The following is a 12,771-nucleotide window of genomic DNA, read 5'->3' on the forward strand; positions in this document are numbered from 1 at the left end:
TCATGCTTCAGAACTAAATAATACATACATTCGTCGATCCACCATTACCAGGACTAGTAATATTTCTTTGCGTATATGTATGTCTTAACTTGACCCCTGTACTATATTCAGCGTACCTTCGTCCAGTATTCTCAATCGGGTTGTCCGAATTATAGAGGAACACTACCGCAGCGTTTGTCTTTGTGTTCCGAGTTCCACATAGTCCTTCCCTTTGCCGAGCCCTGCATCCCAATCGACTTGGACGGCGAGATGATTGAATGATTAGCTCTTCCCTACGCCCTCCCCGTTCGGTAGGGTTCATCGTGGTTGCGGCCGTGATCTTTGTTGTCAGTCTCCGGCCGTCAGCTGTTTCACTTGAAAATGCAGCCATTGGATTGCTATGCTTTCTCAATGTTCATAACATTGTACATAACAGCTCTCAGCCTTATATGATTTAAATCAGGCATCGAGCACCCGCAATCATCTATAATTATATTATAGCAATATATGTGACCCGGACAATTATCGGGTATTAATAATTGTGTTGTTTATGACTTGACCAAATGCTGATTTACATCTTTATGACTACTTTTGCAGGTTCGATTAATATTTTTTCTCAGTTCCTTTCATTATCTTTAAAATAAATTTTTGTCTCATCCCAAATTCTCTGGACTGCTCAACTTAATGTAATATCGAAAATGGTTGGAAGTGCTTTGCTGACATGAGGTAAGTTCCTTTCGAGAAATGCTGCGTTAGTAACATTTTCTAATCGACGTTTCACTCCTCCTACTGGGAGCGCTTTCAAAATGAATGAAACTAACTACTTAGGAAAAATAAACAGCGAAAATCTTAAGACAAAAATGTTTTGCTGGTAGTTTTAAATCGTTTCAAGTCATCCGTCTTCGAAGAGAAAGGACTTCCTGGGAGTACTGTGTTTCCCTATTTTTCAACGGTCGAGGTAATCTACTTCTTATTGCAAGCTGGTTTTCTACAGCGTTTCATCTCATGGGAAGTATGAGAATGACACCCCTAACAGATTGAGAAGCAGTGTATCGTTTGTGGTAGAGTGTCCAGATGTGGTGTTGGTTAATCTTATATTTCAATCGAATGATAGTCCTCTATACTAGCCATCTTAATTCTTGAGCTCCCTATTCAATTTTACTGTCTGGATCTCTTTAAAATTTAATTTCCCATCGCATGCATGCAAGATTTTCCGTGAATTTTCTCGAGAATGAAATGAAATGAAATGCGAAGAATGACTTATCCAACTGTGTTGGTAGTTGCGGTGCAACATTGAGTTTCTTGATCTCCTATTTGGTTTTTTTATTCCTATCTCAGCAATGGAAATAGCGTCGTGAATTTTTTCGAACCATAGTTGCTTCAGTGGAGAAAGCATGCTGGACTGAGTCACACATGGGATCATTGCCAGATGTTGAACATATGACGTGATTTGAGGAAGTAGTCTTGTTGTAGGTCAATGTTTCTTCTGATTTCGCTATCAGAGTCAGGCTATTTGGCTAAAATTTTCGTAAAAATTCTTTTTTTTTTTTTTTGCAAAATTTCGAAATCTTTGTTTGTAATTATGAGCTCTCGAATCGTTTATAATTTGTGTTTGTACCTAAGCTCGTTTATATTCAATTTTATTATTGTCATATATAAATCGCGATTTATTAGAAAAAATATTTGTCTATCAATTAGTGTTAAAGTATGTATGCGCTTCAAATTCAAGTGTGGCATAAAATATCATATTAGATCATATTATTCTTAGATCTTATTGTTAGTTTAGTTAGCCTGCCATAACTAGGAATTCCGCCCCAAATTTATTGCACTAATTATTGTATGCATTGCCCTTAATTTGAAAATTAATGACCTGACAGGTCATTTTTAGAGACGGATGTTCATCAAATAGCCTGCGATTAAGTACGTATTCATAGAAACTGTACTAATCCCACTTTAATCCTAACTATTTATTATTTTTTGGTCGAGGTGTAATACTTTGGAATATTCCATAGGATCATTTCCTAATGCAAAGGGGCTTTGATGGGTAAATGGGTTTTGCAAATACTGACAGCTTCCTGTTTCTTGAGGAGATATTGGGTATTTGAGTATTAACCCGGCGAAGTATATATAGGTAGGTAGGGATTACAGGAATTAAAGAGATAAGCAGAGAAAATAGCTTGTTCCACACATAAGACATCACGATTTTGATTCCTCAGGGTGGACTACGTACAATTATACAAGTACCCTTCGCAAAAAAGCAACATCTGGACCTGAATGTGAAACGATAGAAAAGATGATCAAGATGTACCGAAAAGTCTTTCTTAATTTCGACTACCGTTATTTATCATCTGCATTTCTGTTTTGCAAAACATTTAAAACTTGTTTCTGTCTATCGACGTGCGTATTTTAATATCCTTAGTTCTGTTTTGCTAGTTGCTTTGAGAGGAAAATTAGTCCGTCAGGTAGTCATTATGCTACATTAGATTATACTTCAGGCGGTGGAGCAATGGAATAAGTGTTATTTAGCAAAAAGGTGTTGACTGTGTTAGCATTAAGAGCAACTTTCTTAATGGCGTCATTCGTAGAACTCAAGAGTTTAACTTTTTAGGGAGGTAGTTTAATTCGGCTTAGGGGCACGATAAGAACTGTGACGTTTGTATTTTGTCAGACTGGTTTAATCTGGTTCCATTATATCTCGTGCTCTGTTCTCAAATAACATTGAGGGTAGAGGGAGCTTTCGTTGAAACTGACAAGTTAAAATTCGGCAATTTCTTTACCAGAATGTGAATTTATATTGTATGTATTTTATTTATTTATTTTCAACTTCCCCGTAAAGAGCAAATAGAGGCCTTTACAACGGAGGATTTAACAAAGCACGACAAACATCCATACCCTGGATTGGGACCACCTACCCAGGTGGGATTCGAACGCGCGACCTGTGGATTGGCAGGCGGGGACTTTACCCCCCCGCCACCGAGTGGATTTTCTCCAAAAAATATCGAAATTTTGAACCGAAGATGATAGTTCTAATGCTTTGTATTCACTCATTTTTTTGCGATGCATGTAATACAATAACTATCATATTTTCTTCATGTAGAAATTAATGTACCTACAGATGATATGGGGGATAATTAGAGGTATTTTGGTCCTCTAACCTTCTAGTCGCAACTCCTCTGTTACCAAATAATGACTAACTACACAAAGGTTTTGCCTTGATCATTTTGCGTCGATGGTCTATATCATGTCATGAAGTGGTGAAAGAAGCGTTTAATCGATATCAATTATGCTTGAAGTATGCATTGTTCATATTTACAGTGATGTCACTGAAACTTTTGCTAGCTTAATTCTGAAGTAACACCAGCATTTAAAGAAATTTCGACCCGTCATTGGATTCTTTGCGACAGAATTATTATTTTCTAATGTTAGTCATTTGTTTTGTAGTTCCATTGCTTTTTATACGAACTTGGGTTAACGTCGTCTCTCATTATTGATCATAATGCACTCCAGATCCTATCTACGACCAGCCTTTGACCACGTGTGCTCGGGTACGGCAGACGGAATCGTTAGTTTCTCGTGGTGCGTGCGCTGTCCTTGATCCTGTATTCAGCGATCTTCCCGTTCGTCCCATGCAGTTCTGTTCACAGGAACAGTAGTCGTAAATGCTTTCAAAGGGCATGCGGGGAATTGTGTCCTCTTGTTTCGGAAGTTGCTCGTCCGTCTCCTGGCTGCGGGTGTATCTTGTATTCATCCTAGAAATGCTTGTAGAGGAATCTAGCTATTCTCTCGGTAGCTGCCGAGACGCTCTCAGGATATCGTCATAAGCTACTGGTCTTTGTGGAGGAGTTTTATCTCCCGTCTCTTCCTTCCTGGACTTACCCCAAAAGAACTTATTCAGGGCTGCTTCCCTTCCGTATGAAATCCTTTGGTAGCGCTGCCGCTCGTGGCTGCTTTTCTGTTACGAGGTTTGTCTTGTCGGAAACGATGCCATTCTGGTGTATTTATCGACCGCACTAGTCGTGTGTGCTGAGTGATTATGGCGCCGAATATGTAAATACAGGTCTGTATTTGTTGTCCCTTTTGTGCTAGATTTCCATCCTTTTTTGTAGACTTTTATTTCAACTTGGTGGGGTGCATTTGATAAATACGTACCTTGATAGACGTGTACTATGCATTATTTCACTCTATTTCTGAGTCGTTTGTAATTTGGTCCGCCCCTCACCCTCTCCCCCGAAATGAGGAAAAGGAAGAAGAAAGTGTTACCGCTCTCCGGATTAGTTCAATGAATTATGCGCTAGAACATGGCCGCGACATGCAGTGATACTCCATCATACTTTTTTACTATTATTATTATTATTCTCATACATTTAACCATAAACAATGATGTTTACTTATTTAAAATGAGTTTTAGTTGTAATTATGTTGTCCCTATATCTTCTATTAATGTATATCGAGAGGGAAACCCGAAGAGCCGTAGTCGCATAAATGAATTTGACAAATATATTTGAAGTCACCTGTGAGATGCGAACGCTTCTCGTCTCTGAGATTGCACTCTGCTTTGGGGCCAAATCAATGTTTATTGTTGCTAATGGTGTGGATATATAAGAGGATCTAAATACGCAACCAGCTAGTGATAGGTTTCGATAATCTCGTGTTAATTATCAAAGTGCACCCTGCACACTCACTATCTTGTGCCAAAATCGGTCGTGTGCAGAATAATTTCGTGAGAAATTATTCTTAGTGAACTTCTTTCACGAGTATGTTCGATTTAACAATCACATGTATGAAAATTTATCGGGATTGCAACCGTGTAAGAAAACCAAAGGCGGCCTGAAAAAGCATAATCAAGAGGTAATTCTGCCTTTCGTCCACGAAAATGAGTGAAATGAATTGAAGGAATAATTCTCGGGTTTCCTACCGGGTGTGGTTTTGGGTAATTGGTCCCATCGTTTCGGCGGCTGAGTCTGTCATCGTCTTCAGGGGTAGAATGTGGAGCCAAATTCTTATCGGTATTAAAAAATTATATGGTTAAATAATTATTTATACCTGTGGTTAATCCTTGAGGATTTGCAATAGATACGGGAGGTGGTAGAGCTTATTTAATGAAAGGCAGCATTTAATTTTCTTACTCGTATGGGAGCCCGAGAAAAGTTCATTCGTCTTTCCAGAGCACTTCCAGCTTTATTAGCTACTGATGTGTTCCGGTAAATGTTATACTCAGGTATTGAGAATTAAAGGCTCGAGAAATATGTCCTTTCTCCCGATATTAAAAGCACATTCTTATTATTGGTTTTATTTCATGCGGGGAGGGCTTGTGGCTGAGAATATTAACGCTAGTTCTGTAATGGTAGTTTTTTCAGGGAAAGACGTTGAGTTGGGTAAAGGACGAAAAATAAGATAGGGCGGCATAATTATTGTTTTTCGGGTATGCTAAAAAATTTTATTAGTTTATTCCAATTTATTTCTTTTTTCCATTTTAGTTATTGTACTGCGATACTCACATTTATTATTCGTTATTTACATTTTTTTTCAACTTCCCAGTTTTGATCGGGTCGCCGGCTAATCTTCGAGAAGATTGCGCAATTGTTTGCTCTTTTGGTGTTTGATTGCGAGGAAAACCTTTCTTCTCCACTTGTATCTTGACACCGGTTTCTTGATTATTAAAGTTAATGAATTAACGTATCTATTATTAGTTCTATACATACGTAATGAGCTCTAATATTGTTCTAATAAGGTCAGTTGACATTATTTGCACCATGTAAGTTTGCTCATTGTTAATGAGACTGAGATTTTTAAGAAATACATTAATATTTAAAGATTTATATTTAGCCGAAAAATTTTTCTACACCTCATTTATTTATCATCTGCTCTACCCCTTCCCTTATCCTTTCCAAATTCTCTAAAGATTACTCACGGGTATAATTAATTATTTCCCTCAATGTTGTGGAAGAAAGGCTGCATTGCCCATTGATGATTTTTTTATGCCTAAATGTTTTAAGTTTTTTTTTTTAAAGTGGTGAAGCATGTTTTTTTTGCCAAATATTGCTGCTAGATAAGTTTTGCCGCATTAAGTGTATAAGGTGGTTTATCTTCTTTCATTTTACAGGCAAAGCAAATAAATTAGTTCTCCAGTTTTATCTGTTGATTGTGTATCACTTTGGGTGGGTAATAACTGTAGTAACTATCCATTCCCCAAGTATTAAGATATTTTAAGTGACGTCGCGGTTGGCGCGTTTTGATAGTGGTTGACTTGTGTAGTCGTGGCAATCGGCCTTTATCTCCTCGCTAATGAAACAACAAACTTTCTGTGCAGCGAAATTCGTTAGTCAATCGCTCTTCTTCGTTTCGTTCAGCTGGCCAATATCCGAAAGGAGAAAAAGTATTCCCTACATAGTGCAATTTGCTCTCATTTTCTTTCTCCTTTTACACCTTTTGCTATTAATGGGTGTGGGTGTGATAGATAGGTATTCAATGTATATACTTCGATTGGTAATCACGTACAAAATTCAGCATATACCATTCAGCCTTTTTTTCTCGATTCCGCGGTTCACAATGGCTACTTGATGATCAGGCGTGTTCCCATGTAATCTTATTCAAATATGTTTTAAAGGAGTGCATTAAAATTTTCCGTAAAATTTTCATCACTTCTGCCTGTTTTTGATACGGGAGTTGATTTGACATAGCAGAATGAAAGTTTCAGCTCACGTATGCGTGTGGATCATTTTTGTGAATTTTGAATCTATCCTTACGGTATGTAGTTCGTGATGTTCATCTCTTTCCGCGGCATTTGATGGCATTTTTTGCGTAGAGGTGTTTGTTGCGCCTAACGGGATTCATTTACCGTCCTAGTGAATGGCACTCGATGCTTAGCAACGGTAAGTGTAATGGTATCGGACGCATAGGGATGTAAGAACAAAAACAGTTTTATTTACGTGACACCGTGGGTGTTGGACCTCCAACTCGCAAATTAATAATAATCATCATCATTCATGTGGAAAATATATGGTACGTGTGTGCACCGATTGGCTATTTAAACGGGGCCAAACTATTCCTGATATAAAGCTGTACTGATTGGAACTCGTTGAAAGCTTCCTGTGGACTGCACTGTTTTCAAACCAAGGAAAATGCATTCATTGAATTCCAGTTCTACCCGTCAAGTCATCAAGCCATCAGTTTCCTGGAAGCGTAGAGGTAAAAAGAGCCGAAGTGTTGATCAGTCCTTTTTTGGTGGGAATACTTATTTGTGTGGATGTTGTTGCATAGATAATTTACTGTATAGATTGAAATCCTCCGTGTTGACAATTGGGTTGATCAATGTCACGTAGCGTTTGGACTGGTAACTAAAATATTACTTAACGCACGGATCCGGGGGTTCAACATTGTATATATATTTATTTGTGGTTTATTGTTCCTTTCGTATTTCATCTCAATACAAAACGTGTATCCACCTGCTATTGCTGTAAAACATGTATTGCATATACACTGAGCTTTTGCCGGCATTTTCTCGCGGCAGAGGTGCTTGCATTTTGGTAACAGATAATATCCTAGTTAGTGGACACAGGTTTCCTTACTTTATTCACACTGTTGGGGCGCCGTAAGTTGATATTATACGGATTAATACACTATGGTGGTGTTCAGCAGACATGCAAATTTTCTCCTGAACGCTTTGTGATTGCTCACCGACCAGTCAACATATTATAGTTTACACCGTAGGCGAAAGACCGGTAAGTTTAGGGGATGACTGGTCAGTGCGACTAGTCACTCAATCCTTGCACGGTCTAAACTGGTGGAGAGGCAAAACAAGGGACCTATTACGAACGGTTCACCGCATGCGCTGAGACTCCGCCTGCAGTGTCATACCGCCCGGAAGCGCGTTCACCGCCCCCGAGCGATTACGAGTGGCCACCGGTCGGTGTCACACCACGGCTTGGGGGTCGGTGTGATATCACGGCCAGCTACCCCGGCGGTGTGATACCGACCCATAATAGCGGACGTTTGTTATCTTTTTCGGGTCAAGCTGGAGTTTTAAAAACAAAATATCCGACGATAGAGACTCGGTAGCTCTCATATTTTGTGTTATTTATAATATTAATGTCTAAGTACGCGTATAAAATATAAAACTGGAGCAGTTCAACAAAATATTTATAATACCTAAATAATATTAGTATTTTTTTCAACGTAATGACTACCGTTAATCACAGTGCCAGTGGTTGTAATGCACAAAGTTTGACAAGGTTGACAAATATCTGCCAAGAGTTGTAATTATCAGTGTTCCATCGTGATTGGTTTGTAAACAGTGGTATTACGCTATCAAAAAGTGTCTGATAGTAATGTAAAAATTGTCAGTGGCGTTTTTACCTTCGTTATTCACCGTAGAGATTACATTCCACGATCAAGCTATCAAGTTCAAAGCTATGTGTGAAATTTGTTTATACAAGTATATCAATCGTGCCAACGAATTGTAGTGAGAAAAGTCACCTGTGCCACTTGCGTGGGATAATGTGAGGCTTAAAATCAGTGATTAAGTAGTAGTTTTCATCATAGCGAGCTCTTGATTGTAAGGTTTACGTGATGAATATAAGAATGTTAGTGACTTCCAGTTTTTGATGATCGTATTTGCCTATTCCCCATTATTTATAATGGTGTGAGCTTGTATCGATTGTGGATTTTACTCGAATTATTGAAATAAGTTGTAGCTTGTGTGTGTGTTGGCCGCGGAACCGATTCGCGATCTCACATGCTTATTGTGGGCAGACTGTTTTGCTGTGATTGTGTATCCGTGAATAAACCAAAGAAATGATGAAACTCTGTCACATTATCTTGAAATAAAATTCTCTTATAACCAGAAGTGCATATCTTGTGTTTCTTTAATTCTCTATTGCTTTTCATAGATAACAGCCAAAAAGTTATTTTTCATTATTTTAAAAAGTGCCTTTCTTGTTCTCTCTGAATTTGCATTAGGTTTCCAAACCCCGTTTCTTACACGAAAAGAATGCAGAGCAACAAATGTTTTGTCATTCCACAGATGTTGAGTGTTATATTGTCTGTGATTAAAGCTCTCCAGCTGTGTAATCGTGATGGATTTTCATATATTTTTTAAGAATGCGCATTTTAGTCAAAGCTCTGATGGAATTGGTGGTTTACCTTGCCCGTTGGCCCTAAAAATACTTCTATCGCAATTTTTCGATGGTCTGCCATGCAATTTGTTGCTACCTGCGTCTGCTCATACGTGATTTTTTTCTGCAAGTCATTGCTAATTATTGTTTTATTCAACTTTTTATCCTATAAGTACGAATAAAGGAGCAAAATTCGTTCATTTGTTAAATGTTTAAGGAGAATTGACATGCAACACATCCCTATTAATCCATAAATCTATTGTCTTTATCGACTGCCAACAACTGTTGCCGAAATATTCGTCTGCTAGAAATAGTTTCCGCGGAATTGGAACACCGCAAGCCCTTGCCATTGGGTACACCATTTTCGGGTCAAAGGAGCTCAGAATTTTTCATACAAACGTCACTTCCGCCGCATCGCTCCTCTCCGACCCCGAGAGAAGTTCTCTCCGCCTGGCGGTGACTCTCCGACCGTCTCATTCGTAATTCGCAATCTTATTACTTCTTTATTAGAATTATTTAAATGCAGCATGCAAGAGGACCGCCATATGCACACCGCACAGTATACGTTGAACGCAACCATTGTGTCAGAATCGTGACTGTGTTAGGAGAATCGATTGTCGTCCTCTGTGGTGAACTATCGTAAGCAGCAATACCTGTATTAATTACCGTTTATTTGGTAGATCATGACTTAATTTCATACTTTCAGTTATTTATTTTTATAAGCACACAAGTTTTAGAAACCTGCATTCCTTCCCTATTTCGAGTACATAACAACTTTTGATTTACTTGGCAAAGAGTTATTTCACTATAATTTGACTATATTGTGATCTGCAGATCACAATGATCAGATGGCATGCCATTGCTATTTTTGAGTTAATTAATTTAATCAACAGCTCCTTAAAAAAATTATATTTCTGTTATTCTTAATGAGAAATAAGTTTTCGACAACAGGAAGTATTTTCATATTTAATATGGGCTATTGAATACGGTGGTTTTGCAATCATTTGCGGAATTTTATCCATCGATTTCTAATACCTGTATAAGGCAGTGCAGTTCTAAACTTTCCAAGTATCCTTTTAAATGTTTTTCGCTGGTCGGTATCGCTGTATCGATGAAATCTTAAAATCTTGATTGAGTTCAATAAGAGATTCTCAAAAGAAATGCTGAAATTGTGGTCCTGAGGAAATCAGTGCTTAATGTAAAGCACAATGCCGCCGCAAAAACTCACGCGGGAACTCTTTTTCGTTTCGTAAGTGACAGGTACGAATAAGGCCGTAAATATACGTAGGAGAAGGCTAGAGCTGAAGGCTTCTGGTACCTTTTCGAATGGCAGTTCTCGGAACGCCAAGTGATAAGAAAGGGTGTTGAGTAATCGATGTTCTTATTACTTCTTTATTAGAATTATTTCATTGCACATTTCGTAAGCTTTCTGTGATATTCGTTACAGAAGTCACTGTTCAGTAAAAGTGAATCAGACTACTAAAGCGCTGTATCAAGTCGTTTAGAAATATAATGCTTGGAACGAACTTATGGTTGCAGACAGCGAAGTATCCCTTTGGCTTTCCATCCAAAGTTGCTCCCTTCTGAGATTGTGTGGATAGAATTAAATTTTAACTCTTGGTCTTATCCTGGGAGATACGATATGTGCTTACTCACTCATGTACGTGTCTTGTTAACGTCATTATGTTAGTAAGGGATCGGTAATTTCCCTTATAAAAACTATGTTATACAACAATCTCCGGTAAAAATCAATTTTAATACTTATATGGGGCCGATGTTTTTCATGAATATCTAATTAAAACATGAGATAGTTTTTCGTCGCAAATTGATTGATCTCATTTATTCGTTATATTTTTGACATTGCTACAACCGGCGCATTTGCACGAATTTATATAGCTGTGAAAGATATAACTAAGTAGTATTTGTCTATGGTATCACTTTTGTTAAGTGGGTTAATATTTGCTTAACCCGAAAAATCAGCTTAAAATTAAATATTTGAGACTGGATAATTATCTTATACGAGTGATTACTATTAAGTAATATATGTAGTAGTTTAGTTTACTTAACTTAGAAAAACTAAAATATTATAAATATTGTTGCTTTTTCCATGAGGAAAAGGTATCCCACTTATATTTTTCATAGTAAGTTTATGTACGAATTGTAATAATCGGAGTGTCATGTAAATAGTCTCGAACTTACCATCTCATTACCCTCGTGACCGCTGAGCTGTCATTGTTGAATCACTATCCGATGGCCGTGGGGGTAAGATATTGCGTAAATTATTGCAGTGATCCTCGTAATGTGCCTTACTTTTTGGTTGTGCATTTGATTTGTCTGTCGCTTGTATTTGTGCTGAGAAATTTTGGTTTATTGGTTTTTTACTATTTATATATATATATGTGCTATCTCTATAGACTACTCTCTTTTAGCAGGTAAAATTCGCCCGTTTTAATGAAGTTTTTCTTAATCAAGTATATTGATTTTATTTTTGAAACCCCCAATTATGTTTAAATTTCCGATTCTCCCAATTTTATTGGTGCAGTGTGCGTCGTCAACCTCCTCCTCCCGTGCGAACCCTTGCTTTGTGATAGATAAAATGTGACAAATGCGTCTCCAAGTTCACGGCTGATATTTTTGCCGATATCTCGTGCTGATGTGTGCAGGTGGTGGGGAGTAGTAGTCGGGAGTTTGGCTATCGTTAGTTGATTCGAAGACTTGGACGTCGTGAGGTTGATTCTACTTTAAGGGCATATTCCTTGCTGTTTAATCGTCGAGGGAGTTGATCGCAAGCCTCCAGTGAGTAGTTAGTGTGATCTATGCGTTAACGGCATGTGATTTCCCACCCGCCATGGCATTTATCTTGCCTATGAGGACGTTGAATTCATGCGCAGTTTTGCTGTTTTCGTTCCCCTCTACATATTTGTTTTTTGATACAACGGTATCTGTTTGCTCGTCATTCTATGTTTTCAGCAACATAATGTAGTTCTTTTGTCCTTGATCTGTTGTACAATGTGTAGTAGTTGTATGCAGCGCGTTGAACCATAATAGATAACCCCCGAATAATGTTTTTTCCTCGTCGATTTCACTTGAAATCAATGGGTTGTGAGGCTGCTTTGTGTAATCATGGCATGATAGATTAAAAAGTAAACTTTTCTGTATTCCGCAAGTATTTATTAAAACTTAAAAGGCTCGACCGGTTTCAACCTCCTAATGACCTGAAAAGGTTGAAACCGGAAAAGGTGAACACCTCCTGACAATGACATGAAAAGGTTGAAACCTATCGAGTATTTTAATAAATACTTTGTGGATTACTACAAAGTTTACTTTTTGATCTATCGATTTCAATTGTCAGAATATAGGAAGTCATGCCAGCATGAAAGAGACATGATAAAATGACGTAATGAACCCTCACATACATCTAATGTCATGTTGCTACCTGCCTTTGTTTGCTTGATGCCAGTTTTTACTGGGATATGTTGATACAGATTAATCACATTAGCTCGTCTGTGATGCAGATTTTACTGTGGTTCTTATATTCAGAAGATGCGGTGGGTGTGCATATATTTTTGTAGCTCTTCATGCCTTTGAATATAGTCTCTCGAATATGAAAACTGTGTCGGTGGTCGGATCCTTATCTCATGAAAGCCCAAGTTCCACGTGGTCATATTTCCTTTTCGGT

At 38.0% G+C, this 12,771-nt stretch overlaps 1 protein-coding gene across 3 annotated transcripts in view; it reads left to right on the forward strand.

Moving 5' to 3' along the window:
• The window catches only part of LOC124159198 (glycoprotein-N-acetylgalactosamine 3-beta-galactosyltransferase 1-like), a 118,478-nt gene that overhangs the window by 16,611 nt on the left and 89,096 nt on the right, over window positions 1–12,771 (forward strand). Inside the window, exon 1 of one of the 3 annotated variants that reach the window (XM_046534842.1) lies at window positions 6,975–7,167. The exons of 1 other annotated variant lie outside the window; for it this stretch is intronic. In XM_046534842.1, the coding sequence (XP_046390798.1) occupies window positions 7,101–7,167 (67 nt within the window). In that variant the 5' untranslated portion in view covers window positions 6,975–7,100. Of the gene's footprint in view, window positions 1–6,974; window positions 7,168–11,801; window positions 11,889–12,771 lie in introns of those variants that run through there. One more of the 3 variants, XM_046534845.1, reaches the window with a different exon arrangement.

This window comes from Ischnura elegans, chromosome 5 (genome assembly GCF_921293095.1).
Source record: "Ischnura elegans chromosome 5, ioIscEleg1.1, whole genome shotgun sequence".
Taxonomy (NCBI): Eukaryota; Metazoa; Arthropoda; class Insecta; order Odonata; family Coenagrionidae; genus Ischnura; species Ischnura elegans.